At 59.0% G+C, this 25,030-nt stretch overlaps 1 protein-coding gene across 3 annotated transcripts; it reads left to right on the forward strand.

Moving 5' to 3' along the window:
• Positions 1-819: 819 nt before the first annotated feature.
• Positions 820-24,173, forward strand: ANKRD24 (ankyrin repeat domain 24). 3 transcript variants are annotated; one of them, XM_047825999.1, is made up of 23 exons: positions 820-836; positions 1,444-1,500; positions 1,586-1,657; positions 9,111-9,197; positions 9,303-9,433; positions 9,510-9,598; positions 10,553-10,617; positions 11,150-11,207; positions 12,746-12,816; positions 13,005-13,111; positions 13,291-13,478; positions 13,967-13,995; positions 14,612-14,692; positions 14,829-14,936; positions 15,901-15,945; positions 16,040-16,138; positions 17,059-17,131; positions 17,321-17,439; positions 17,626-19,170; positions 21,875-22,042; positions 23,374-23,499; positions 23,681-23,746; positions 23,887-24,173. In XM_047825999.1, exons 3-23 carry the CDS (start codon positions 1,622-1,624, stop codon positions 23,962-23,964), a joined length of 3,369 nt encoding a protein of 1,122 aa, XP_047681955.1. In that variant the 5' UTR covers positions 820-836; positions 1,444-1,500; positions 1,586-1,621; the 3' UTR covers positions 23,965-24,173. The 3 variants fall into 3 exon arrangements, with proteins under 3 accessions (XP_047681955.1, XP_047681943.1, XP_047681951.1); XM_047825987.1 differs by lacking the exons at positions 820-836; positions 1,444-1,500; positions 1,586-1,657; positions 9,111-9,197; positions 9,510-9,598 and having other exon boundaries at positions 9,309-9,433; XM_047825995.1 differs by lacking the exons at positions 820-836; positions 1,444-1,500; positions 1,586-1,657; ... (3 more) ...; positions 10,553-10,617; positions 11,150-11,207 and having other exon boundaries at positions 12,758-12,816; positions 13,296-13,478.
• Positions 24,174-25,030: the final 857 nt, after the last annotated feature.

Genomic DNA, 25,030 nt, shown 5'->3' on the forward strand with positions numbered 1-25,030 from the left:
CCGGGAAGGCTTCCTGGAGGAGGCGGTGTTGCAGCAAAGATCCAGAGAGTGAGTAGGAGCGAGCAGAAATGAGATGGGGCGAGTGAGCCGGTTGGGAGGGACATGGGGCGCAGAAAGGGCGCTGCTGGCGAAGACACAAGCCAGGACAAAGGCTAGGAGGAGAGGTGGAGGGTGGTGAGAGAACAGTAGGTGTCTTCCCGCCTGAGCTCGCTGGCCAGCAGGCAGCCCCGCAGCCGGCTTGTCTCCTCCCTCTGTTCACCCCCGGCCCCCTGGGGCGGCTGCCCTCAGAGCCGATCGGGTGTCAGAGCCGAGCGCTTGGAGCTGCCGGTGTGACTGGTGGCCCGGCTGGGAGCAGGTAACTGGAGCCCGCCGTGGGCACGGAGGCCGAGAGCTGGAGTCACGGCCGTTGCTGGAGGTAGGAGAGGAGGAAGTGAGGGAAGCTTGGGATGGAGACCCCCCCCCCCCTCAGCCTCTTGCCTTGGAGCCCTGGTGTGTGGGAGAAAGGAGAGGTGTGTGTGTATGTCCTAGCTGTGCTGCGGAGCTACCCAGACACCCACACACACACACACACACACACACACACACACACACACACTTCCACTTCCCAGCCTTTGCACTCTCTAGGGCACTTACCTTTTAACGGCTGCCGCCCTGCTCAGCCTCCTGCCTGGCCACTAGGTCCTGCTTTATAGATCATCCCCTCTTCCAGAAAGCCACTCTCGTCCCCCAAGCCCATGGCTTCCCTCCTGCCCTGGCAACCTGTGGACTCCCCTTGGCTCTCTTATTACCTCCTGCTCTAGGTTTGATTGAGACAGAGGCAGAAGAGAAAGGGTGGGGTGAGTACAGTGCGGATGAATGCACGGGGGGGGGGGGGGGGGGGCGTGGATGGATGGGTGAGTAGACAGATGGGAGGATGGCTTCGGGAATTCACAGGCAGGATGGACGGGTGTGGGACATGCCTTCAAAAAATCCCACTCGGGGCGGCTGGGTGGTTCGGTTGGTTAAGCCTCCGACGCGTGACTTTGGCTCAGGTCACGACCCTGCAGTACACGGGATCAAGCCCCGCGTCGGGCTGCACGCTGGCCGCGCGGCGCCTGCCTGGGATTCTCTCTCTCCCTCCCTCTCTCTCTCGAAATAAATAAACTTAAAAAAAGAAATCCCACTCAAAAGAGGAAGGAATCCCAAACAAGCCTTTGTGCTAAGAGGCCTCAGCTCCGGGCCTGGCCCCCAGGGTACCAGCCCAGACCACTTCCAGCCTACGAAGCCAGGGCTGGGGCAGAGGAAGGGACCCAACTAGGGGTAGGGGAACCCAGCTGGGGGAGTTAGAGTTCGGCCTGTGGACGACAGGCAAAGCTCATCAGAACACGGGATTTTGGAAATGGGCTGTGAAGGGTGAATAGGAGCTTACCAGAGAGAATGGAGAAAAACGGGCACCCCGTGCAGGAATAACCACACAGATGAGAGCTTGGAGACTGGAAAAGGCTTGAGCTGCTTCAGCAGGTGCGTTTCCTGCACACCTACTATATGCTATGGCCCTCCTGCTCACGGGGTCCCTCATTCCCACCCCACTCTGGTGCTTTCCCAGGTGGCGTGGGCTGAGGAGAAACGCCAGACGCTGGCCATGAAGACCCTGCGGGCACGATTTAAGAAGACGGAGGTGAGTCTGAGGCCGCTGAGATGCTCGGTGCCCCCCATCTTCAGGCCCCTGTGCCCCGGGGCCTGGCCGAGGAGCCCCTGGGCCTTTGGAGCATTGTCCTCTGCCCCTCATCGCATCCTTTTGGCGGCTTCAGTAGGGACCAGGCCACCCCCCTCCCTGCTCCGACCCTCCTGTGGTTCCTCACCACCCACAGGTTCAAATCCCCCCTTTGGCTTCTGTCCCCTCTCCTCCCTTTCCTGTCTACTGCCCCCTGCTGTCCTCATGTCCCCACTGCTTCCTGTTCAGTTTCCAGCCCCTCCTGTTCCCTCCACCAGGAAGCCCTCTCCTGCATCGCTGCCTGTCCGACCCTCCACGGCCCCCACCCTGTTTGGCTTCAGTAACACTCTGCTTTGTCCCGAAGAATCTCCATTCTCCCAAGCTCCAGTGACCGCTTGCTTTTCTGAGGACTCACTTGCCTGGGGGACCCCCATCTCTTGCTTTTGAGGGGTTCGTTCAGCAAATGCTTGCAGGAGGCGCTGTGGTGGGCGTTGAGGAAATCCCTGCCCCCGGTGGAGCGGACAGCTGAGTGGGGGGTGATGGGTACTAAACAGGATAAACAGCTGAAAAGGCATGTTTGGGGCCACAGAGACCAAGAAAAGGAAAGGGGACTGGAGCATCTAGGGCAGGGGAGATGGCTGCAGTTTTAAAGCAAGTTGTCAAGAAAGGCCTCAGCAAGGAGCTGATATTCGAGCGAAGATTAGAAGGGAAAGAGGGAGGGAATTGCGTGCACATATTCCAAGAATTGCATCCCGGGCAGAGGAAGCAGGCAGTGCAAAGGCCCTGAGGTGGGCCCGAGCTGGCTCCCCATGCAGCCATTCCTTGGACCGGGAACTCCCCGGGAGAGATGCTTTGTCTTCAGTCCTACTCACTCCTCCCTGACTCCCTTCCCCCAAGTCCAGGGCACAGACTGAGAGAATCTAGGCTTAGAACACCCTTTCGTGCCTGGCCTTGGTCACGTTTGACTTCACACTCGCCACAGGAAGAAACCAAAGTCTGGAGAGGTTAATTCGCCTCTCCCAGTCACAGGACAGAGACCCAGGTCAGCTGGCTCTGCTTGACTAGCTGGGTGACTGCGGGCCTGTCACCAGTCCCCTGTGGCCCCCTCAGTTTTCCCAACTGACCTTATTCATTTGTTAGTTATTAAGCTTAACGTCCCTTTTCCTTTCATTTATTTGCATTTAATTTTTAAAAGTTCAAATGTAACGTCAGTGGATTTGTTTTTATTTATTTCACCTAGCTTGGGTTTTATTTATCTTTTTTTTTTTTTTTTTTTAATGTTTATTTATCTTTGAGAGAGTGAAGGACAGAGTGCGAGCAGGGGAGGGGCAGAGAGAGAGGGAGACCCAGAGACAGAGACACAGAGACAGGAATAAATGGCTCATTAGCCCCTATCAAATGTGGCCCGGAGTCAGCCTGATTCATTGTGGAAGGATCCTAAAATTCTTCATCCTGTTTGGGAGTCAGTTCCTAAGTTGGACTGTTCACGCTTACCCCCCAAGAACTCCTGAGATGTTGTAGCCGGTGGTAAACCAAAGCGTATAATCGTTTAATTTCGAAAGGCAAATTCTATCAAAATCAAATGCTTCAAAAACTTTGTGCAGTTTAAAAAAAAAAAGACAGAAAGCAAACCCAGACTCCTCATTTGGGAAGTGGGTGTGTTAGGGGTCTCACACAGGTATGGGGGTGAGTGGTGGAGGGCAGACAGGTGTTAGAAACCTCAGACCGGGTGTGTGGGGTTGGGGGTGGTGTCTGGGAGGCAGGGAGGAGCCTGCGGAGAGAGGCGGGAGGGGCGGGAGGGCGGCAGGGGGGCGGAAGGGGGAGAAGCTTGTGCTCCATCCCCCCCACCGGGCATCTCGCTGTCCCTCCCTCCACCGGAGGCTCCAGTTTCTGGGCAGACAGCTGGAGTCAAGTTCAGCTTTTGTTCTGCCCGCTCCCCTGAGGGAAGAAAGCAAACACCCGTGACTTCGTGACTGCAGACGCACAGACACCCCCTCCCCCTCCCCCCCCCCCCCCCCCGTTGTCTCTGGGGGCTTTTCATTCCCAATTCTCAGGACACCGTCCAGCCACCACCCTCTTGCTCAGTCCTTCCCCACTCTTTCTGCTGCTGCTGCTTTTTTTTTTTTTAAATGCCTATTTTTGAGAGAGAGAGCGTGAGCGGAGGAGGGGCGGGGAGAGAGGGGGGACAGAGGATCCCAAGCGGGCTGTGCCACGGACAGCAGAGAGCCTGATGCAGGGCCCGAACTCAGGAACCGAACGGTGAGATCATCACCTGAGTGAAAGTCGGATGCTCGACTGACTGAGCCACCCAAGCACCCGGCCCCTTCTGCTTCTTTATTATTTTTTTAAATGTTTTTATTTATTTTTGAGACAGAGACAGGGCATGAGCAGGGGAGGGGCAGAGAGAGAGGGAGACACAGAATCCGAAGCAGGTTCCAGGCTCTGAGCGGTCAGCACAGAGCCCGACGCGGGGCTCGAACTCACAGACTGTGAGATCCTGACCTGAGCTGAAGTGGGAGGCCCAATCCACTGAGCCACCCAGTCGCCCCCCGCCCCCTCCGCTTCTTTAATAGCAGCCTTTTCTCCAAGGCCCCAACACATCCTGATACCCGCTCTGAGCCTTCTTGGAACCCTTCCGGGCCTCAGTTTTTCTATCTGTAAGATGGAATTTAACTGGGAGCCGTGAGCCTAGTCCTGGGCTTCCCCCCCTGCCTCTCCCTTATTTCAAGTTTTAGAAAAATCCCACAAGCAAGAAGATTGGAGTTTCTAGAAACCCATAGATCCCCAGTTCCTCAAGGCTTCCTGGAAAGTCTGTCTCGCGTGTTCATTCCCCAGGGTCACTATTTCTTTAATTCCTTCAACAGACATTGATGGGGCACCTACTATGCGCCAGGCCCTGTTGTAGACACTGGAGATGAGGGCCAGCTTCGCAGACCCTCACTCAGAAGGGCCCCAGTTTGGTTTACTGCTCTCTTCTCGCCATCTTGAAACTCTTAATGATTTTTGAACAGGAGGCCCCCCGCATGTTCATCTTGCACCAGGCCTTGCAAAATCCCTACCTGTATCAGCTGCGGATACAGTAGCGACTGAGGTGGACAAAGATCCCTGCCGGTGCGGAACTGACATCCTAGGGGGCGGGGTTAGACCAAAGGGAAACAATGTATTCGGAAGGTTCGCAGTGTGGCATCAGCTAGGAAGAACAGGGAGGAAAAAAAAAACAAAACTGCTAATAAACCCTCTTCGGGTGCTGCCCAGTGCGGTCGGTCGGTAGGAGAGGAAGAGGCCTTGTAGACCGTGGGGGAGGGAAGGTGCTCCAGGCAGAGGGCACTGTGAGCGCCGAGGCCAGAACCAGAAAGGAGGCCACTGTGATGGGTCTGACCGGAGGAAATGGAGGGGAGATGGGCCCAGGAAGTTGCCAGGGGGTACTGTGTAGAGCAGGGGTGGGCAGACTCTCCCTGTGAAGGGCCAGGCCGTGATATTTTTGTCTTCAAGGGCCCTCAGACCTCAATTCTGGCAATGCAGCTTGAGAGCAGCCATTGGCTGCTCGGAATGGACGGGCCTGGCTCCGCCCCAAGCAAACTTTTATTTATGGACACGCAATGTGAATTTCATGTCATTGTCAAGCATCACATCACAAGATATGCCTCTCCTTTTGATCTTTTTTTCCCCCCAGCCACTTAGAAGTGTAAAAACTATTCTTAGCTCTTGGGCCACAGGAAACTGGGGGAGGGGGGCTGGGATTTGGTCCCGGGGACCAGTTTCTGTAGAACCTCTTGGGCCCTGAGAGCAGTCTGGATTTTACTGAGGTTGTGGAGGCTTTTGAGCAGGAGGAAGATGGGAGCCGACTGGGGCTTTTTAGGAAGCTGGGAGACAAGGGCAGGGGCTAGGAGACCAGGGAGGAGGTATCCCCAGATGGAGCCTCCAGCGACAGGGCTGGCCCACAGGCAAGATTGGGTGCGTTGATCGAGTTTGCAGGGTTGGCTGGTGGGTTGGGTGCGAGAGACAGGAGCCCTCAACACCCACCCCTCCCCAACTGCTTATTACCAAACCCTCCATCTTCCTGCCCCACCTCTCCTTCCTCCTGTGCAAAGGTGTCTAAGAAGAATGCCAGACAGATCTTGCCTCCCGAGCCACGTCTGGGGACATCTGCGGTGGTCGCACTGGGGGGTGCTCCTGGCTTCAAGTGGGTGGGGGCCAGGGATGCTGCTCAGCCCCCACGGCACCCATGCCAGCCCCCCAGCAGAGAACGATCTGGCCCTGAAATGCCCGCAGTGCCTGAGTGGAGGAACCCGGCTTTATGCCGTCTGTTGTCCCATCTGGCGGTTGGGGAACTGAGACCCAGAGAAGGAGCGTGCCTAGGCCAAAGTCACACAGTGTGCAGAACATGACCAAGCTGGACTCAAGCCCCCTCCTCCTGTCTGCAGTCACTGCTGCTAAACTCAGGTCCCAGAAGGCCATCGCTATACTCACCCCTACTCTCCCCTCTCATCCCTGTGTCCTCCCCCCCATCCCCACCTCTGCTGGCCCCTTTGTGAATTTGCAGCCACATCAACATGGTGGGCCATTTTGGAACCTTTAGTGGCTCCCCTGATGTCCCACATTCCTGGTTTCCCCCTCCTCCCAGGGACACCCCTCTTCCTCTGCCCTACCCTTCAGTTATGACCCTCATCCAGCTGGTCCTGGATCAGGGCACAGGTAACTGGGCTGGTTGAGGCGAGCGATAACTTCACGATTCCTCCTGAACGTGATCTTGTCCTTGCCACCCCCTAACTCGGGGGGATCCTGGCCGTCCTCTAAGTTTCAGCTCAGATGCCCTCTCTTCTAGGAAGCCCTCCCAGACTCCCCAGGGTCAGGAGTCCTCTCTGAGCTCCCAGCTGGCCTGGACTGCCCCCATCGCAGCCCCAATCACCCTGGTTCATCAATCCATGGGTGTACCTGTCTCCCCAGGGACTCCAGTGATAACAGCGGCATCTGTCTGGTCACCACTGGGCGCCAGGCCCAGTGCAGCACCAGGCATCCCGGTAGGACAAGTAGAGTCAGTAAATGAAATTCACATGGCCCAGAGGGCCTTGTGAGTCATTCATTCACTCAGCAAACGTTTATCAACTGTCCCGCCCCACCCCGGGGTGCCAGGTCTGTGCCAGGGAGGCCTCAGCCTGGCCCTGCGGTCAGGGGGCTCGCAGTCTGAGAAAACAACCAGCGAACACAGACCCTACCAGCCCCTTGGGAGGAGCTGTGTCCACTCTGCTTTCCAGTGATTTAACTGACCACCTACTATGGCCTGTGTCCCAGGATTCAGCATTAGACATGCACATGGGCGCAAGCACACCTTTGACGAACGAATCCGTGTTTATCGCGCGTACCGGGCACCAGTGAGGGCTTTGCACAGAGTACCTCATTAGTCCTCTGGCTAACACCCCGTGTAGTAGCTACTGTTTGTTTTGAACCCCATTTTCCAGATGAGGAAGGCGATGTCCAAAGCAGGTAAGTACCTTGACTGGGTCGCACAGGCGTTAAATGTGAGGGGCCGCGGTGCAGGGCCCTGGATTCAAATTCAAGTTCGTCAGACTGCTGGGTCCCACGGGTGCAAGAGGGAATGAATGATGGCCAGGCAGCAGTGGGAAGCTGCGTCCGCCGAGAGGGCTCAGGCCGGACTCACCCGCGACCCGCAGCCAGCTCAGACGAGGCGGAGACGACGCAGGCGGATCCCTGGAGATCCAGTGGGAGCCCGCGGGGGCGAGGGAGGCGGGCCTCGTTCGCCGCATCCCCCTCGCGGCAGGAAAGTCAGGTAGTGAGTGCCTGGGCGGCACTGCGCCCCCAGAGCCTAGCCCCCCCCGCCCCCCGCCCCCAGCACGAGCCCTACCGTGGGGGCGGGGCCTCCGGGAGGGGGCGGGGCGCGCGGGCACCCCGGACCCTGACTCCTCCAGCCCCTCCCGCCGGGTCCTTCCAGCTCCGCCCCCGGCCTCCTCCAGCCCCGCCCCGGCACGACCCCTACCGTGGAGGCGGGGTCTCCGGGAGAGGGCGGGGCGCACGGGCAGGGCGGTGGAGCTCGGGCACTCCGGACCCTCACCCCTCCAGCCCCGCCCCCAGACCCCCTCCAGCCCCGCCCCCCGTGCCCTTCCAGCCCCATCCCAGGGCCCCTTCAGCCCCTCCCTCCGGAGGCCTCCACCCCTCCCTCCGGGTCCTTCCAGCCCTTCCCTCCCGGTTCCTCCAGCCTCTCCCCAGCACGACCCCTACCGTTGGGGGCGGGGTCTCCGGGAGGGGGCGCGGCGCGCGGGCACTCCGGACCCTCACCCCTCCAAGCCCCGCCCAGACCCCCTCCAGCCCCTCCCCCCAGTCACCTCTGGCCCCTCCCTCCGCCCGACGCCCCCTGCCCCGCCCAGGCCCCCTCCAGCCCTTCCCCCCCGGCCCCCTGTCCCTCTCTCCGGCCCCTTCCAGCCCCTCCCGCGGGCGTTCCTGTCCCTCCCTTCGGGCCCCCCTCCCAACCCCCCGCTCCGGCCCGGTGGCCTCCCGGAGCACCGAGCCGGGCACCTGGCGCCCTGGCCGCCATGAAGCAGCTGTGCGTGTGCGCCGCCGCCTCCTGCGCGGTAGGGCCAGGGGAGGGGGCGCGGGAGCGGGCGGGGCTCGGGCCCTAACTCTCCCCTCCCTGCCCGCCCCTCCCCGCCCCTGGCTGGGCCAGGACCGGACCCCCGCCCCCAGACCCGGGAAGGACCGGCAGTGAGGGGGGGTGCGGGAGGAGGGGGGCAGAGGTCGAGGGATGGATATTTGGGGAGACATGGGGATGTTTGGGGAGGCAGCTTTGAGAACAGAAGGGGACACTGGAAAATGTAGAGGGCATTTGGAGGGACGGTTTCGGGGACCCGTTTGGGGTGAGTTCATTTGAGGGGATAATTTGGACTATGTTTTAAGGAACCATTTTCGGGAAAATATAGTGACGTTTGGAGTATAATTTCAGAGAACATTCGAGGGATATTTTTGGAAGGACATTTTTAGGCCAGATGTTGGGGTCATTTGGGGGGATGATTTTGGAGACACTTCGGAAATTTGGGGAAGACGTTTTGGAATGTATTTCACGCTACGGTTGTTTAGAGCACGGATCTTGGGACATTTAGGGGACAATTGTGGCATTTCAGGGACAGTTTAAGAAGGATAGATGACAGATGGTTCTGGAAGACATTTAAAGGGACCCTTTTAGGGGTTCCCATGGGAAGATTTTGGAGGTGGGGGTGATGTTTGGAAAGGTGGCTTTCACTAAAGGGCTGGCTGGGGACAATTTCTGGAAAGATGCGGGGGGGGGGGGGATTTAATGGGACAATGATGGTGATGGCTGTCGTATGGACCTGGGAGCAGACGCTGGGGGATGTAGGCTTGGGGGACGCTGTCTCAGACCCCCGCCCAGGACTACCTCCCCCTGCAGCTGCGGCTCAGCCCCGCTGACCTTGGCTCCTGCCCGCCCTGTGGCCCCTGCCCCATCCCGAAGCCGGCCGCCAGAGGCAGGCGCCAGGCAAGTGCCCAAGGGCAGGCAGTGAAGCCTGGAGCCCCGGCCAGGGGGGAGCAGGGAGGGGGCCGCGATCGCCTGGCCCCACTCTCCTCTGGGTGTGCCCTGTAGAGCCAGGAGTGGGGCAAAAGTGATGAGCGACTGCTACAGGCGGTGGAGAATGACGACGCTGCACGGGTGGCCGCTCTCATCACCCGCAAGGGGCTGGTGCCCACGAAGCTGGACCCCGAGGGCAAGTCCGCGTGAGTGCCCACACCCTGGGGGTGGAGGGATGAGGGGCGGCCATCCTGCAGCTGATCCCTGGCCTCCGACCTCCAGATTCCACCTGGCTGCCATGCGGGGAGCAGCCAGCTGCCTAGAGGTGATGCTGGCACAGGGCTCCAACGTCATGAGCACCGATGGGGCAGGTACTGCCTGCTGGGCCCCGGGGGAGGGATGAGGAGCTCAGACCGGGGGCTCAGCCCGCAGGTCCACTCAGGTCCCGCTCCCTGGCTTCAGCGACCTGCTGAAAAAGCGGGGGTTCCGTTCAGTGCCCCCCACCCCGGGAGGCACAGGGACTTGTCAGGCTGCAGTGAACAAGAAAAAAGACTCTGTAGCTGTCACCAATCAAGGTGAGTCGACAGCTCGTGGGCGGGAAGCGGCCAGGACTCAGAGAGTGGTGAAGGCAGAGGAATTAGCTGGAACAGAGGATTCCCTGAGCTTGAGAAGTACCTGGGGACGGGAGAATAACAAGTAGAATTGGGGGGGGAAGGGGGAGGTAGTATCTGACGTATGGGGAGTAGCTGGGGTTTAGGGGTAGCTGGGAGGAGCTGGAACCAAAGGAGAGTCTGGGTGTATGACTTAACGAGGGCTCTGAGGGAATGTCTGATACAGAAGGCGTGGCCAAAGGGAGTGGCTGGGGCTCTGGAAGTAACTAGGGGGGGAGCATAGCCCTGGCTGAAACTTCGGGACATCGTAGGAGGCACAGGCCGCCCGTGGGATAGCAAGGGTTTGTGGATTAGCGGGAGCATACGCAACAGCGGGGATTCCGAGGGACAGGGCTGGAGCTGCATGTTGTCCAGCACGGAGGGTGGCTGGGGACATGGGGAGGAGGGGCTGGGGACGTGGACCGTGGCTGGGGCAATAGGGCCTGAGAAGTGGGAGGGTGTGGAGTATAGTCGAGATGAGAATGTCTGGGACACAGACTAGCTGGCCCCTGGAGAGTCTCCAGCTACGGGGAGTAGCACGGTTTGGAGAAGTACTTGGGGTTTGGGGCGTTGACGGGACACAGAAAGTCCTCGCAGATAGTTGACACAGATTTGGGGAGCAACCAGAAGCTCCTTGAGTATGTGGAACCCTAGCGAACCCTCCCTGCCTTTCAGGCTACAATGCCCTCCACCTGGCGGCCAAGTATGGGCACCCACAGTGCTTGGAGCAGCTGCTACAGGTCATTTACCCCCTCGTGTCAGATACTCCCCTAATGGAGATACTCCCTTCCCCTGGCTACCCCTGACGTCTAGCAGTTCCCTGAACCGGACCCCCCACCACCAGATACTCCCTGAATCCTGGGTGTGTCTTAGCCTCCTTTGCTCCTGAGCCCCAGCTACTCCCTGGACAACCAGATACTCCCTGAGTGTCCGGATACTTCACACACCCGAGATATGCTCCCAACACCAGGTATCTCCTGAGCCCCAGCTTCTCCTCAAACCCTAGGTGGTGGCTACAGCCACTCTCGGAGCTCTCGTCAAGCCCCCGAGCCCCCAGCTGCTCCTGACCTCCCAATGAGTCCCTCTGTCACCAAATTTCGTGAAAAAGCGAAGAGAGTCACTTGGGAGTCCATGAGGAGGTGGGGTCCGCGGAGCGGGCACAGGGGAGGGAAGAGATAGTTAGGTAGGGAGCCTGAAATACAGCAGAGCCCAAGAAGGGGCGGGTCCCAGTTCCTGGAGAGCCTCCAACGACCCACACCCCTCCCTCCCCAGGCGTCCTGCCTCGTGGATATCGTGGACAGCAGTGGATGGACAGCCCTGCATCATGCAGGTGGGTGCAGCCCAACTTTGCCCTGCCCACCATGACCCAGAGGGTGCTGGGCTTGGGATTATTCTACTCCAGGTCCTGGGGGACTGGCCGTGAGCGTTCTGCCTCCTTCCTCCTTTTTCCTCACCGAGTCCCTGCTGTGCGCGAGTCCCCGGGCTCTGCATTAATCCTCAGGAACACTTTGAGCCCCAGTCACCCCATCAGACAGGCAAGGTGGTTGAGGCTCAGCCACGAGAAAGCGGGGAAGACTCAGGCTGTCTGACCCCCAAGCACCAGGCCTGGGCGAGAACGATGGTGGTGGTAAGGACAGTGACCAGAATGTACTTTCCTAGGGAGTCTCAGGAAGGGCAAAGATCCAAGCATAGTTCATAGTCATTGAATGCAAACTCCTTCCTGAGGGAGGCCAAGGGACCCGCCCGCTTGAACCAGAACCCAACCCGGCCTCTGTCCACCATGCCCATGAGATCAGGGAATGACTTTCGCTCATGACTCAAGAAATGCCTGACCTTTTGGAAACACAGAATAAGCTGGGATTTGCTTTGGGGGTTTTAATCGTGGGTTGAAACTTCCGGGCAGTTGGCGTGTGCTGCCACCTAGTGGTCACACTGTGGAAGCTCAGCCGGTTATTTCATTCAATAAATATTTCAGTTCCTGCGATGTGTCAGGCTCTGTTCTAAGCGCTGGGATTGCAGCAGAAAACCAAATGCCGTACCCCCTCGAGCACACAGCAGATAATCAGATAGGTCTTCTTGACATTTCTTTCTTTCTTTCTTTTTTGAGAGAGAGAAGGTGGGGGAAGGATAGAGAGAGAGAGAGAGAGAGAGAGAGAGAGAGGGAGAGAGAGAATCCCAAGCAGGCTCTCAGCTGTCAGCACAGAGCCCCACGCGGGGCTCGAACTCATGAACTGTGAGATCATGACCCGAGCCTTGACCGACTGAGCCCCCCAGGCGCCCCTCTTGTTGACATTTCTAGTGATGGCATGAAACCCTTCCTCCTTTGCGGCTCTGGACACATAGTCTCCCCCTTCCTTGACCTTACAAGGCTGTTTCTCGCTTCACGGCTCCTAAGAAACCTCTACCCTTTTCACCTTCGAGACTCAGAACCCAGATCAAACCCCAGGAAGCCTGCCCAGGCTCAGCTGACGTCTGATCCCTCCAGTGAACGTTACCAGTCCCTGTATGAGGCTTGGCCCATGGTAGGCACGTACTGCTGGCTAAAGCGAAGAGAGGAAATGCATAAAAAGAGTCCAGACTTCCACCTTAAAAAAGAGCCATGGTGGGATGTGGCAGGAACTTGGGACAGGGAATTAGCAGACCTGATCCTAGCTCTGTCTCTTACCCTACTGGCTGACCGTGCACCTGGGTGGGCCTCAGTTTCCTCATCTGTAAAATAGGGAGGCATACCTTTGCTGTTGCCCTCCCAGGGAAGGTAGGAACTTCTGTCACAAAATAAGGGATAAGAATCACACCAGGCAGAAGGCCCGCCCCCCCCTCCAAAAAAATGTCTAAACCTTGCCCTACCTACCCTCCCTCTTTTTCCAGCGGCTGGCGGTTGCATTTCCTGCTCAGAAATCCTCTGCTCTTTCAAGGCACATCTGAGTCCCCGAGATCGGGTGAGCCTCCGGGAACTTTTTGGGCACTGTACTTGAGGTACGCTGTCACCAAGTGGCGGCATCCCGGGCGCCCGTTAAAAAGCGTCAAAAGGGTCTGGAGTGAAGTTCAGGGGCAGTCGTATGGGCTTCCCTACCTCCCAAGGTCGGCCTCTCACATTTTGTCTCATCCTTCCCTTGATTCCCACCAGTCAGGTACAACGCCCCTTATCATAGCCGCTCAGATGTGTCACACAGATCTGTGCCGCCTCCTCCTGCAGCAGGGGGCTGCCGCAAATGACCAGGATCTGCAGGGCAGGTGAGTATCTCCCATCCCAGTTGGCCCGTTGTATGCCGTGTGACCTTGGGCAAGTCTCTTAGCCTCTGCGGGTGGGGGATCTAGTTGCCTCTTCCCCTCCCCCACGCAGCCTGGGTATGGAGGAGGGCCTGGGGGTTTGAGAATGCCCTCGCTTCCTCAGCAGCCCCCTCTCCTGGTAGGACAGCCCTGATGCTGGCCTGTGAGGGGGCCAGCCCCGAAACAGTGGAGGTGCTGCTTCAGGGCGGGGCCCAGCCGGGCATCACCGATGCCCTGGGCCAGGATGCTGCCCACTACGGCGCCCTGGCGGGAGACAAACTCATCCTGCACCTCCTGCAGGAGGCAGCTCAGCGCCCCTCACCACCCAGTGGTATGCACCCCCGCCCCGCCCCCCCCCCCCCCCCCCCAGGTCCCGGCCAAAGCGAATCTCCTTCCCTTTGTCCGCTGGAGACAGTTTCAAGGTATCTCTCTTTACTGCATCATAGAAGCATGCCTCCGCCGATGCTGCTCAGAACAGTTTCGAGGGTCCCCGGAGCTTTTAGACTAATCTGGGGGGTCCACTCTGCTTTCCTGGGTCATCCTTATGCTCGGATATTTGCCTTTCCTAAGAAATTGCACCCCGTACCTGCCCCATCCTGGAGGTGCCCCTGTCCTCCCCTTTTGAGAGTTTCAAGGTCCCTCCTATCAGCAGCTGCAAACGTAGTCGAGTCCTACTTGAAAAGTCCTGACTCTTGGGGAATTGGGAGCCCACCCCTGCCGTAAGTCCCTTGGGCTCGCTAGTGCCCTTCCTAGGGCTGGGAAGAGAGTCCCTAAAACAGAGTGCCTGACCCTGCTTCCCTCTCTTCCCTGCCCTCCTAGAGGATGACTCAGGCGAGGCATCATCTCAGGTATGGATCCCTAAGCAGTGAATGAGTCGTCCCCCTGCACACGCTACCTTCCCCCTTGTCCCAAGCTTTCTGGGGAGAGAAGAGGTGGACTTCTGTCCCAGGGTTGTGACCTAGGAAGACCTGTTTGGGATGAATGCTTCCTTCAGGGTATGCTGTTACCAAGTGATAGCAGCATCGACAGCATAACTCTCAGAAGTGCGTGAGAACACTGGGGGGGGGACGGGGCCAAATCATGGGGCTGGGGCGGCGTGGTAGAGGGAACCGAGTTTGGTGAAGTCGGGGAAGGAGGCAAGTCCGGCCTCTTTCTCTCTCCCAGCCGTATATCATCTCAGCTCCACGGGGAAAGGGAACTTGTAGACAATTTGGTCTGGTACCAAGTACCGAGGCGCAAAGAGACGCTGAGAGTAAAGCATAAGGTCTGGAACTCTCTGGAGATGTGGCCCCTTTTATGCTGGGATAAGTGAGGACCGGGGAGAGGCAGGGTCTTGCTCGGGCTCACACGGGAAGTGAGGGCAAGGGCTGAGGTCGATGGCGGATAGCGGGGCCCTGCTGGCCTGGGGTCTTCGGGTGAGAGGCTGGCAGGTTCCCCACGGGCTTCCTCCACCCCTTCCCCCAGAACTCTGTGTGCAGCCACGAAAAACGAGGGGCCCCCAAGAAGCGGAAAGCGCCTCAGCCCCCTGCCAGCATCCCCGTGCCGGTGAGAGATGTCCTGGCTGTGGGGGCGGAACAGGGGCGGGCGGGGGGCCGTGGGGACAAGGTCTGGCTCAGATATGGGAGGGGACAGCCCTTGGGCCTCATGTGAAGGTGGCGGGTCCCCGGGTTGGGGGGAACAGGATGATCGCGATGCCTACGAGGAGATCGTGCGGCTGCGCCAGGAGAGGGGCCGCCTGCTGCAGAAGATCCGGGGCCTGGAACAGCACCAGGAACGGAGGAAACAGGAGGTGAGGGGCCCCAGAGACACAGGCCTGGGGCTCAGCCTGGGGTGGAGTGCAGTTTTGTGGGGAAGACTCCCCCTCTCTCTCCTAGCTCCCTCCTCCCTCCCTCCCCCCTCACTCACTCTGCTCCAGCCACACGGGCCTCCTTGTGGCTCCTCCAACACGCCAGGCCTGGTCTTGCCCCAGGACCTTTGCACGTGCTGAGCCCTCTGCTTGGAACACGCTTCCTCCAGATGTTCCTGTGGCTTCCTTCCTCTTTTCCTTTGGGTCTTTGCTCAGAAACCCCTTGCCAAAGACGCCTTCCCTGTCCACCTTATATAAAATTGTGACGCCCCGGACTCACTTCCCAGCTCCCTTCATGTTTTCTTTCTTTTTTTTTTTAATGTTTATTTATTTATTTTGAAAAAGAGAGTGAGAGCGGGCATGTGTGAGTGAGGGAGGAAGGGAGAGAGAGAGAGGGAGAGAGAATCCCAAGCAGTCTCCTCACTGTCAGTACAGAGCCCGATGTGGGGCTCGATCCCACAAACCACGAGATCGTGACCTGAGCCGAAACCAAGAGTTGGACGCTCAAATGACTGAGCCCCCCAGGCGCCCTGAGTTTCCTTTATTTCTATTCAAAGTGCTTACTGCTATTGGACCTGACGTACATTTTATTCATGGTCACCCATTTGACTATAAGCCTGTGAGCAGAGCCATGGTTGACCGGGATGGGCTCACAGAAGACGTTTGACGAATATTTTTTGGATGAGCGAATATTTGAGTGAGGCAGTGAATGAATGAGCGGCCCCAAACGGGGTCTGACACTGAATAAATACTTCGTGATGAGTCAGGGGGCAGAGCTGTGCCGGGTGCGCAGGAGGTGACACAACGGACGGACGTCTGCGGTCGGGATGGAGGGCTACTAAGCAGAGGCGGGGAGGGGAGGTCCTTCTACCCGGATTCGAGCCCCGTCCCCTCTTCTTCCCGTCAGCTGCCGGAGACAGAGGCCAGCTCCCTACACAGCCTGGAGAGACAGGTAGGTGGGAGCGGTGGGGAGAGCCAGCCCCGCCAGCCGCCCCCCGGCGACTCCTCCTGGAGGCTGGCCGAGCCCCCCACTGCCCTCCTTCCAGGTACAAGAGCTGCAGCAGCTGCTGGCGGAGAAACAGGAAGAGAAGGAGAGCCTGGGACGCGAGGTGGAGAGTTTGCAGAGCAGGCTGTCCCTGCTGGAGGTGGGCGGGGCCTCGCCCCTGCCGGAGGTGGGCGGGGCCTCTCCAGCTGCGGCTACAGGACAACCACACCAATACATATACACGCGCACAGCCACACTCCCAACAATCAAACGCAGCGCAGACGTGCCATCACAGGCAACACGCCCACAGACACACGTCCGGACACAAAACGGACACGTCCCAAAACGCGTAGCCTGTACGCACGGAGGTGAACGACCACGGTCATCCGCACGTGGCCCTGCCCGTAAAGCTGGCAACCACAGCAAAACGTCTGTGAATGCGTAATCGCACACGCACCCTGTACACCCTCGACGTGTGCCCAACAGACGCTTCTCATCCAATCACACGCGGACGACAGGGCCACAGGTCCGTGTACACGCACGTGTATTCTCCAAAATGCGTCCATTCGCAAACATAGGTACGTGCACAAGCATGCCTGCGCACGCGGACACGCACACGTTGAAACATTCACGGACACACCAGACTAAAACACAAGCACAAAATCACACGTATCCCAGGAGCTCACACGGGAGAAGCGGGGGGGCCACGCCACACGCACGTGCTCACCACAGACCCACAAACCCTGAGCCACCTGATTCGGGACTCGCGCGCAGACACGTGACCCCAGCGTGGACTCCAGACCCTGTGAGGACACAGCCCACACACCCAGGCCGCACATACGACTCCAGTCAGTGGGCTGTGGTCGCGTGTTTGGGCAGCGGCGGGGCTGATCGCCGCTCCTCCCCAGGGGGCCCAGAGTAGCCCCACGGCACACAGTAGGCACTGAGTAAACTCCGTGGGCCAAACAGATCCCGTCTGATGCCCCGGGGGAGTGTGGGAGATGTGGACACCCCTGTCCACTCTGAATTTGGGGTGGGGAGGAGGACAGGACCCGAGCTGGACCCCGTCCCTCCCCCCAGAATGAGCGGGAGAACACGAGCTATGACGTGGCCACCCTCCAGGATGAGGAAGGTGAACTGTCTGACTTTCCAGGTGAGCCCCACCCCGTCCTCCCTCCCTGCCCACCTTGTCCCTGGGGTCCCTGGGAAACGGGGCCTTGACCCCCAGGCATGGAGAGAGTTTGAAGCTGGGAGGGAGGTCGGCCCTCCTCCACCGCTCCAGACCCCCAGCTCCCGTCCCTGTGGCCCAGGACCCTTGGGGCTGACTCTGTGCGCCCACCAGGGGCCGAGGCTCTGCTCTCCAAACGGCTAAGCCCCTCGGCCCAGGAGCTCTTGGCCTCACTGCGGGAGCAAGTGGCTGCACTCACCAGACAAAACCAGGAGCTGATGGAGAAGGTCCAGGTGGGGAAACTGTGGCACCGGAGGGTGGGGTGGGGACAGATCTGAGGACCCCAGGGATTGTCCCCAGGGGGAGGCGGGGGTCAGCGTGGGCATGTGGCTGAGTCTGTGGGCAGGGAAGGTGGCGGCAAGGCCACTCGTGCCCCCGCGGCCCCAAGCTCCCACAGGCTCCCTGCTACCACCTCCCAGATCCTGGAGAGCTTTGAGAAGGATGAGATGGAGGTAAACGGGTCAGCCGAGGTCATCCCCCTGGCCCTCTATGACTCTCTCCGGGCTGAGTTTGACCAGCTCCGCAGGCGGCACGCCGACGCCCTGCGGGCACTGGAGCGACAGGAAGCACAGCGCGGCCCTGGAGAAGAGGAGGCGGCCCCTGGGGAGGGCAAGGGCACGGGAGTCAAGACCACCAGGGACGGGCCGATGGAAATGGAGCTTAATGGCACCACGGCTCCGGGAACCAAAGTTGACGGAGCCGAGGCCACAGACAACGGGGCTGCAGGAGATGAAACCGTGGAAGCGGCATCCACGGGGGCCGAGGCCACGGAACCAAAACCCACAGGCGCCGAGGCCACGGAACCAAAACCCACAGGCGCCGAGGCCACGGAAACAAAACCCACAGATGCCGAGGCCACAGAAACAAGATCCACGGGGGGCGAGGCTGCAGAAACAGAGGCCCCAGAAGAGGGAGGAAACCCCGAAGCCGAGGCCACAAAGCCAAAAGCCGAGGAAGCAGAGATGAAGGCCAACGGAGTGGGTGAGGTGGAGGCGGAGCTTCCGGGCACAGAGACCACCCACGTGGAGGCCACAGCCCCGAGGGGCCCCCTGGGCGCCGTCCTGCACCCTGGTGCTGCGGAGGCCTCCGAACAGCTGCAAGCGGAGCTGGAGACCAGGATCCGTGGCTTGGAGGAGGCACTGCGGCAACGGGAGCGGGAGGCGGCCGCCGAGCTGGAGGCGGCCCACGGCAAGCGCCAGGCCGCGGAGGCCGAGGCTGGCCGGCTCCGGGAGCGGATGCGCGAGGCTGAGGGTGGCGGAGCCTCGGGGGGCGGCGGCGGCGGCGGCGGCGGCGGCGGCGGCGGCGGGGACGCGGTCCAGCTGCGAGCCGCCCTGGAGCAGGCCCGCGAGGACCTCCGAGTCCGGGACTCCCGGCTCCGGGAGCTGGAGGCGACCTCGGCCCGGCTGGACGAGGCCCGCGCTGGCCGCCTGCTGGCCGAGGAGGAGGCCCGGGGCCTGCGGGCAGAGCTGGCCCGGCGGGAGGAGGTGCGGCTGGAGCAGAGCCGGGAGCTGCAGGTGCTCCGCGAGCAGCTGGCCACCGCCACGGCCGCCGGGGAACAGCAGCGGGCGGTGGCTGCCGAGCTGGGCCGCGCGCGGGATGCGGCCGAGGCCCGGGCGGCCGAGCTGGCGGCGGCCTGCGAGGAGGCCCGGCGGGGCCTGGCGGAGCTGCGGGAGGCCTCCGAGGCCCTGCGTCAGTCGGCCGTGCCGGCCTCCGAGCACCACCGGCTGCAGGAGGAGGCCCTGGAGCTGCGGGGCCGGGCGGCCGGCCTGGAGCAGGAGGTGGTGGCCACCGGCAAGGAGGCCGCCCGGCTGCGCGCCGAGCTGGAGCGCGAGCGCGCGGGGAGCGTGGCCCGCCTGGAGCACGAGCGCGTGGTGGCCGCCTTGCAGGCCGACGTGGCCCGGCTGGAGGGGCAGCTGGAGGAGCTGGCACGACGCCACGAGAAAACCAGCGCTGAGGTGTTCCAGGTGAGCGCGGCCGCCGCACCCCCACCCCCCCGGCCTTGGCAGTCTGACCTGCAGCCGCGGGGCGTGGCCACCCCATTGGTTTCGATCCTATAGACCCTTGACCCCGGCGGCGGCGTTTCCAGGTGGATGGCCGACCCTGCAGCCGTTCAGATCTCTTGGGTGGTTCCGGTTGTGTGTCTTTTTAAAAACCTTTGGGCCATTTTGACCCCATCATTTTTCTTTTCTTTTTTTTGATTTCCTTTTCTTTTTAAAATTAAAAAAAAAAGGGGGGGCGCCTGGGTGGCGCAGTCGGTTAAGCGTCCGACTTCAGCCAGGTCATGATCTCGCGGTCCGTGAGTTCGAGCCCCGCGTCGGGCTCTGGGCTGATGGCTCAGAGCCTGGAGCCTGTTTCCGATTCTGTGTCTCCCTCTCGCTCTGCCCCTCCCCCGTTCATGCTCTGTCTCTCTCTGTCCCAAAAATAAATAAACGTTGAAAAAAAAATTAAAAAAAAATTAAATTAAATTAAAAAAAATGTTTACTTACGTTTGAGAGAGAGACAGAGTGCAAGCAGGGGAGGGGCAGAGAGAGGGGGGGACAGAGGATCTGAAGCAGGCTCTGTGCCGACAGCAAACAGCTCAATGCAGGACTCGATCCCACAAACTAGGAGATCGTGACCTGAGCCAAAGTCGGGCGCTTCACCGGCTGAGCCGCCAGCCCCATCATTTTTCGAAAGGTTAGGGCTCTCTGTGGTTTGTGTATGAAACCTCCGTGCACCCAAGGTCACAGTGTCTCTCAGAAACGTTATTGCTTTAATTCCAGTCACATTTACCCTTCATCTTTGAACGGTGTGTATGGTGTGAGGCAGGGATTGGGGCCCCCTCTTTGTTTTGTAACCACTGACGGTTTTACCTGACGTCCATCTTCCCCGCGGGTTCAAAACATCCTGTGGTTCCCGGCGGGCTGTTTACAGCTTGTCGTTTTATGATCGTTCTCAATGCTTAAGCCCGAAAGCAGGAGGATGTTACACCCAGAGGCTTTTTTTCACTTCACTTATTTATTTTGCGAGAGGCAAAGAGAGAGTGACTGGGAGAGGGGCAGAGAGAGGGAAAGCAGGAATCCCAAGCTGTCAGCACAAAGCCCAAGGTGGGGTTCAAACTCACAAACCACGAGATCATGACGAGCCAAGACCAAGAATCAGAAGCTTGACTGATTGAGCCACCCAGGCGCCCCTGCCCAGAGATGTATTTCATCTAATATTTTGAGCCCAGTAGATTTTGGTGCTGAGTTATTGTTGCTTTTCTTAAGGCCAGGGAATATTTTTTGTCCCTGGTGGTGGACATTTGATTCCATCTCTTCTTTTAAAAAAGCAAAAACAGGGGCGCCTGGGTGGCGCAGTCGGTTAAGCGTCCGACTTCAGCCAGGTCACGATCTCGCGGTCCGCGAGTTCGAGCCCCGCGTCGGGCTCTGGGCTGATGGCTCAGAACCTGGAGCCTGGTTCCGATTCTGTGTCTCCCTCTCTCTCTGCGCCTCCCCCGTTCATGCTCTGTCTCTCTCTGTCCCAAAAATAAATAAACGTTAAAAAAAAATAAAAAAAAAAAAAAGCAAAACCAAAAAAACTGGTAGGTGTTATAACAAAACATGTGAATAAGCCCACATTCGCTGGTTGTTGTCAGGAGAGCATTTTCCTTTCCATGCCTCTGCTCACTTATCCCTACAACAGAGATCATAATACTTTTGAGTCCTCACGTGAAAACGAAATAGTTTAATCTATATATGATGGTATAAGAGATCCATAGTGGCAGCCATAAGTATTATTTTTCCAAGAAAAAGATTTAAAAAAATTTTTAATGTTTATTTTTGAGAGAGAGAGACAGAGAGAATGTGAGGAGGGGAGGGGCAGAGAGAGAGGGAGAGACAGAATCTGAAGCAGGTCCCAGGCCCTGAGCTGTCAGCACAGAGCCCGACGCGGGGCTCGAACTCACGAACCGTGGGATCATGACCTGAACCGAAGTCGGTCACTTAACCGACTGAGCCACCCAGACACCTCTGATTTTTCTTTTTTAATTGTTAAAGTGTAGCCAGTCTGTACTTAGTAGAACCTCTACCTATTATCCTTGTTCCCCTGGAGCCAATATTTCTATAAAGGCCAAAGTTCTCCCAGCCTCCAGCCCACGACCAGTTTTTGTGAAGCTGACATTGCTCCGATCTTGGTATTTTTGCGAAAATGCAGTCATCGTTTGGATGTGGGTTTGCTTTTCGTCCAAAGTCTTCTGGTTTTCTTTCCTGTTGTAAGAAATCTATAAACCTTCACGACCCAGAATGAGAAAGGAGCATCAGTAATGACGACAGCACAACAACTCAAATATAGCACTTCCTGTGTGCCAGGTGCTATTCTGAGCAGATCTCCTGTATTTGTTCATTTTATCCCCGTTATCACTCTGTGAAGTGGGGGCTGTTATTACCCGTATTTTACATATGAGGAAACTGAGACACAAAGAAGTTAAGTCAGTTGTCTAAGGCCACACAGCTAGCAGGTCAGAAGTCTCTGGCAGAGTCAGAAAGTGCCTGGTGCCCAGGAAGAACCCCAAACTCCCCTGAGTCAAAGTCCTCAAGGTCAAAACGGACTTGACTGTCCTCAGGCCAGAACAGAAGCATCAGAAGACTCTGGGTTCCAGGCATCTGGGATCCACGTGTCCTTGTGGTCACACATGGGCTTGGGCTGCAGGTCCAGAGGGAGGCGTTATTCATGAAGAGTGAACGTCACGCGGCCGAGGCCCAGCTGGCCACGGCAGAGCAGCAGCTGAGGGGGCTCCGCACCGAGGCCGAGCAGGCACGCCAGGCCCAGAGCCGTGCCCAGGAGGCCCTGGATATGGCCAAGGAAAAGGACAAGAAGGTGCGTCCCCTTCTCCTGTGCTCACTTGAGGGGTTCCCACTCAACAGAGGTTGGGGGAAATCCAAGAATGTCCCCGATGAAAGAGTCTTGGGAGATCATCCCATTTTCCAGATGGGAGACTGAGGCACAGAGAAGGGAGGGCACAACTCAGACACACGGGCTACTGTTCTAACTATGAATTATAACTACAGTAACATTTATTGAGCACTTACTGCATGCTGGGCCCCCTGCCATGCCTTTGACATGGACGACGCATTTAATCCTCATATCAACTTCCCATAAGATTGGTGCTTTTATTGTCCCCATTTGCGGAAATGAGGCACAGAGAGGTGATGCCACTTGCCCGAGGTCACACAGCCATGCAGTGGTTCGGGCAGCGTTTGAACCCAGGTTCCCAAGTTCTGGTCTTGGGACCAGATGTTCTGGTCTGGGACCAGAACAATGATGGCTAACAGCAGCCTGTGGCTATTGGGTGGAGCGGTTTTCACACACCATCACTTTTCCTTCCCTTCTAATCCCAAAAGCCAGAAGGCATCCTTATTCCCATTTTCTAGATGAGCAAGCCGAAGCTCTGAGAGGCAAAGTGAGTGGCTCAAAGTCTCACATCGTGTCACTGGACAGCGGATGTGACTCCCAGAGCCCCAGGTGCATTGGCACCAGGTCACCCAGCCCTAGCTCGCTGTGTGGCCTTGAACAAGTCAGTCGACCTCTCTGAGCCCAATACTGCCTCTTGCAAAATGAAAATAAAATTGTGGTACAGATTATGGTGGATTTGTTGCAGGGTCTGTCCCTCTCCACACTGGTGACACTCAGGACGGGTCACCGGGGAGCCGTCCTGGGTGCCGTGGGGGCTGAGCAGCATCCCTGGCTTCCACCCCCTCCATGCCAGAAGCACCCCTGGTGTGACAACCACAGATGTCCCCAGACATCTCCTGGAGTCCCCTGGGGGCAGAATGGCCCCCCTGGTTGAGAACCTCTGATCCATAGTAGAATAGTACAGCTCTGCATTTATTGAGCACCTGTTGTTTGCCAGGCAGAGTTTAGACTTAACCTCTGTTCAGAATCACAGTGACCCTCCAAGGTGAGAATTGTGACTACCCTTACTGTACAGAGCAGGAAACTGAGGCTCGGAGGGGTTGAGTCATCTTCCCGAGATCTCCTGCAAGAAAGGAATAGGGAGGGGACCCAAACCCAGGTGGCTGCCTGGCCCAGCGCCACCGGCCCCCCAGGCCAGGCTGCTTTTGGCCGCCCTGGAGAGGTCCAAAGCCCCCACCCCCCACGCCCGCCCAGGCTCAGGGTGCCTTGATGCCCCCCCATGCCCCCCCCCCCAGATTACAGAGCTGTCCAAGGAAGTCTTCAGCCTCAAGGAGGCCCTGAAGGACCAGCCGGCTGCCCCAGGCCTCTCGGAGGTGGAGGCCCTCCGTGGCCAGGTTAAGGCTCTACAGGAGCAGCTGGAGGTGAGGGCACAGGGCAGGGATCCCGGGAGAGGGACGGGCCGGCGGGCATGGGAGGAACATTATTCAGCATTTTAGCAGCTGTCACCCTGGTGCGGGGGCTCTGGGTCTCCAGGGCGCGGTGGGGCATGTTCTTGGGGAGGGTGGGTCCCGCTTTCTGAGCCCCCCTCCCCCATACCCACAGCAGGCTGCCAGGGACCACAGCGCAGTGGTGGCCTTGTATAGGAGCCACCTCCTGTATGCTATTCAGGTGAGTCCCGCCTCCAGGGGGAGGCTGGTGGGGGGAGAGCTTCCGGGCCTCCAGGGGTAGGGAGGGAGGGAACAGGAAGACGGGGAGTGCCCAGGCTCTCTCTCCGCCCCCTCCCCACCCCGCCCCACCCCCACCCCCAGGGTCAGATGGACGAAGATGTGCAGCAGATTCTGAGCCAGATCCTACAGATGCAGAGGCTTCAGGCTCAGGGCCGCTGAGCATCAGAACACTGGCCTTCCGCCCACCAGGCCCCGCGCAGGGGTGTCCGGGCTCCCACACTGGCCCCCCTAACTCGCAGACCAGCCTGGGCCTTCCCGACCGCCCCTGGCTGTGTCCACTGCCCCACTGCCCCCCCTGCACACACTGGCCAGTGTCAAGGCCAACCCTGACCGTCCCCCGCCCCCACCGGAGAATCTGTGGTCCCCTCTCCCGCGTCCTATCTGTCCTGTCTGTCCCGTAGCCAGGCAGCACCCCGGACCCCAGAAATAAAAGCTCTTGGAGCCAAGGATGAAAGTGTGTGGCCTGATCGCTGCCCCCCTCAGGGAGGGGAGGGTGGCCACAAGCAGGGATGAGGAGGTGAGGTGCTCACCCCCCCGCGCCAACCACATGGTCCCCGGAAGGAATGCTGTGTTCGTGGTGTCGAAGCTCATGATGAAAAACCACCCAGATGTCAAGTGAAGACAGGACCCGCGGCTGCCCGTCCTGTGTCACTTTCCTCACCCTGAATCTGGCCTTGCTGGGGGCATCCCCCCCCCAGCCTCCCTGCCCCTGGCAAATCCCCAGAAATCCCCTGGGGTTTCTTGGATCTTTCTAGCTAAGGCAGGGGAGGCAGGAGTGTGGCTTGTCCCGGGGGTTTCCTTGGGTGTCCAGGGAAGGCACCATGTCTGTAGGGGCTCAGCCTGTCCCTTGGCGTCCCTGTGGCTCCGATAAGGTCCGCAGGTGGGGGCTGCCTCCCCGGGGCCTGCGTTTCTGTCTCTCTGTGGCCTGGAGTGTGGAGCCCTGGCCAGGGTGGGTCCCCACCACTGTGGTCGGGCCTCTCTTCAGCCTGTCTCCTTCCCTAGGTCTCTGTCTGTCTCTGTCTCTGTGTCTCTCCTCTGTTTCCGCCCCTGTCTCACGGTCTCCCATCTCTGTGTCTTGCTCTCTCCTCTCTGTGTGTGTCCCCGTGTCCCTCCCCACAGTGTTCCTTTCTCATCCTTCTCCATGGCATTGTCCCCCTCCGGGGGTTTCCCCGTCCCGTCCTCGCTGCAGGCGGAAGGAAGGACTGGCAGCCGGGCTGTTGTGGGA

The sequence above is a fragment of the Prionailurus viverrinus genome, chromosome A2 (assembly GCF_022837055.1).
Source record: "Prionailurus viverrinus isolate Anna chromosome A2, UM_Priviv_1.0, whole genome shotgun sequence".
In the NCBI taxonomy this organism is placed as follows: Eukaryota; Metazoa; Chordata; class Mammalia; order Carnivora; family Felidae; genus Prionailurus; species Prionailurus viverrinus.

Excerpts from the sequence above, each read along its gene's own strand:
- ANKRD24 (XM_047825999.1), top strand. The coding sequence starts at position 1,622 with ATGAAGACCCTGCGGGCACGATTTAAGAAGACGGAG. Across the intron at positions 14,693-14,828 it reads CTGCCAGCATCCCCGTGCCG|GATGATCGCGATGCCTACGA; the intron begins GTGAGAGATGTC and ends TGGGGGGAACAG. Across the intron at positions 23,747-23,886 it reads ACCTCCTGTATGCTATTCAG|GGTCAGATGGACGAAGATGT; the intron begins GTGAGTCCCGCC and ends CCCCACCCCCAG.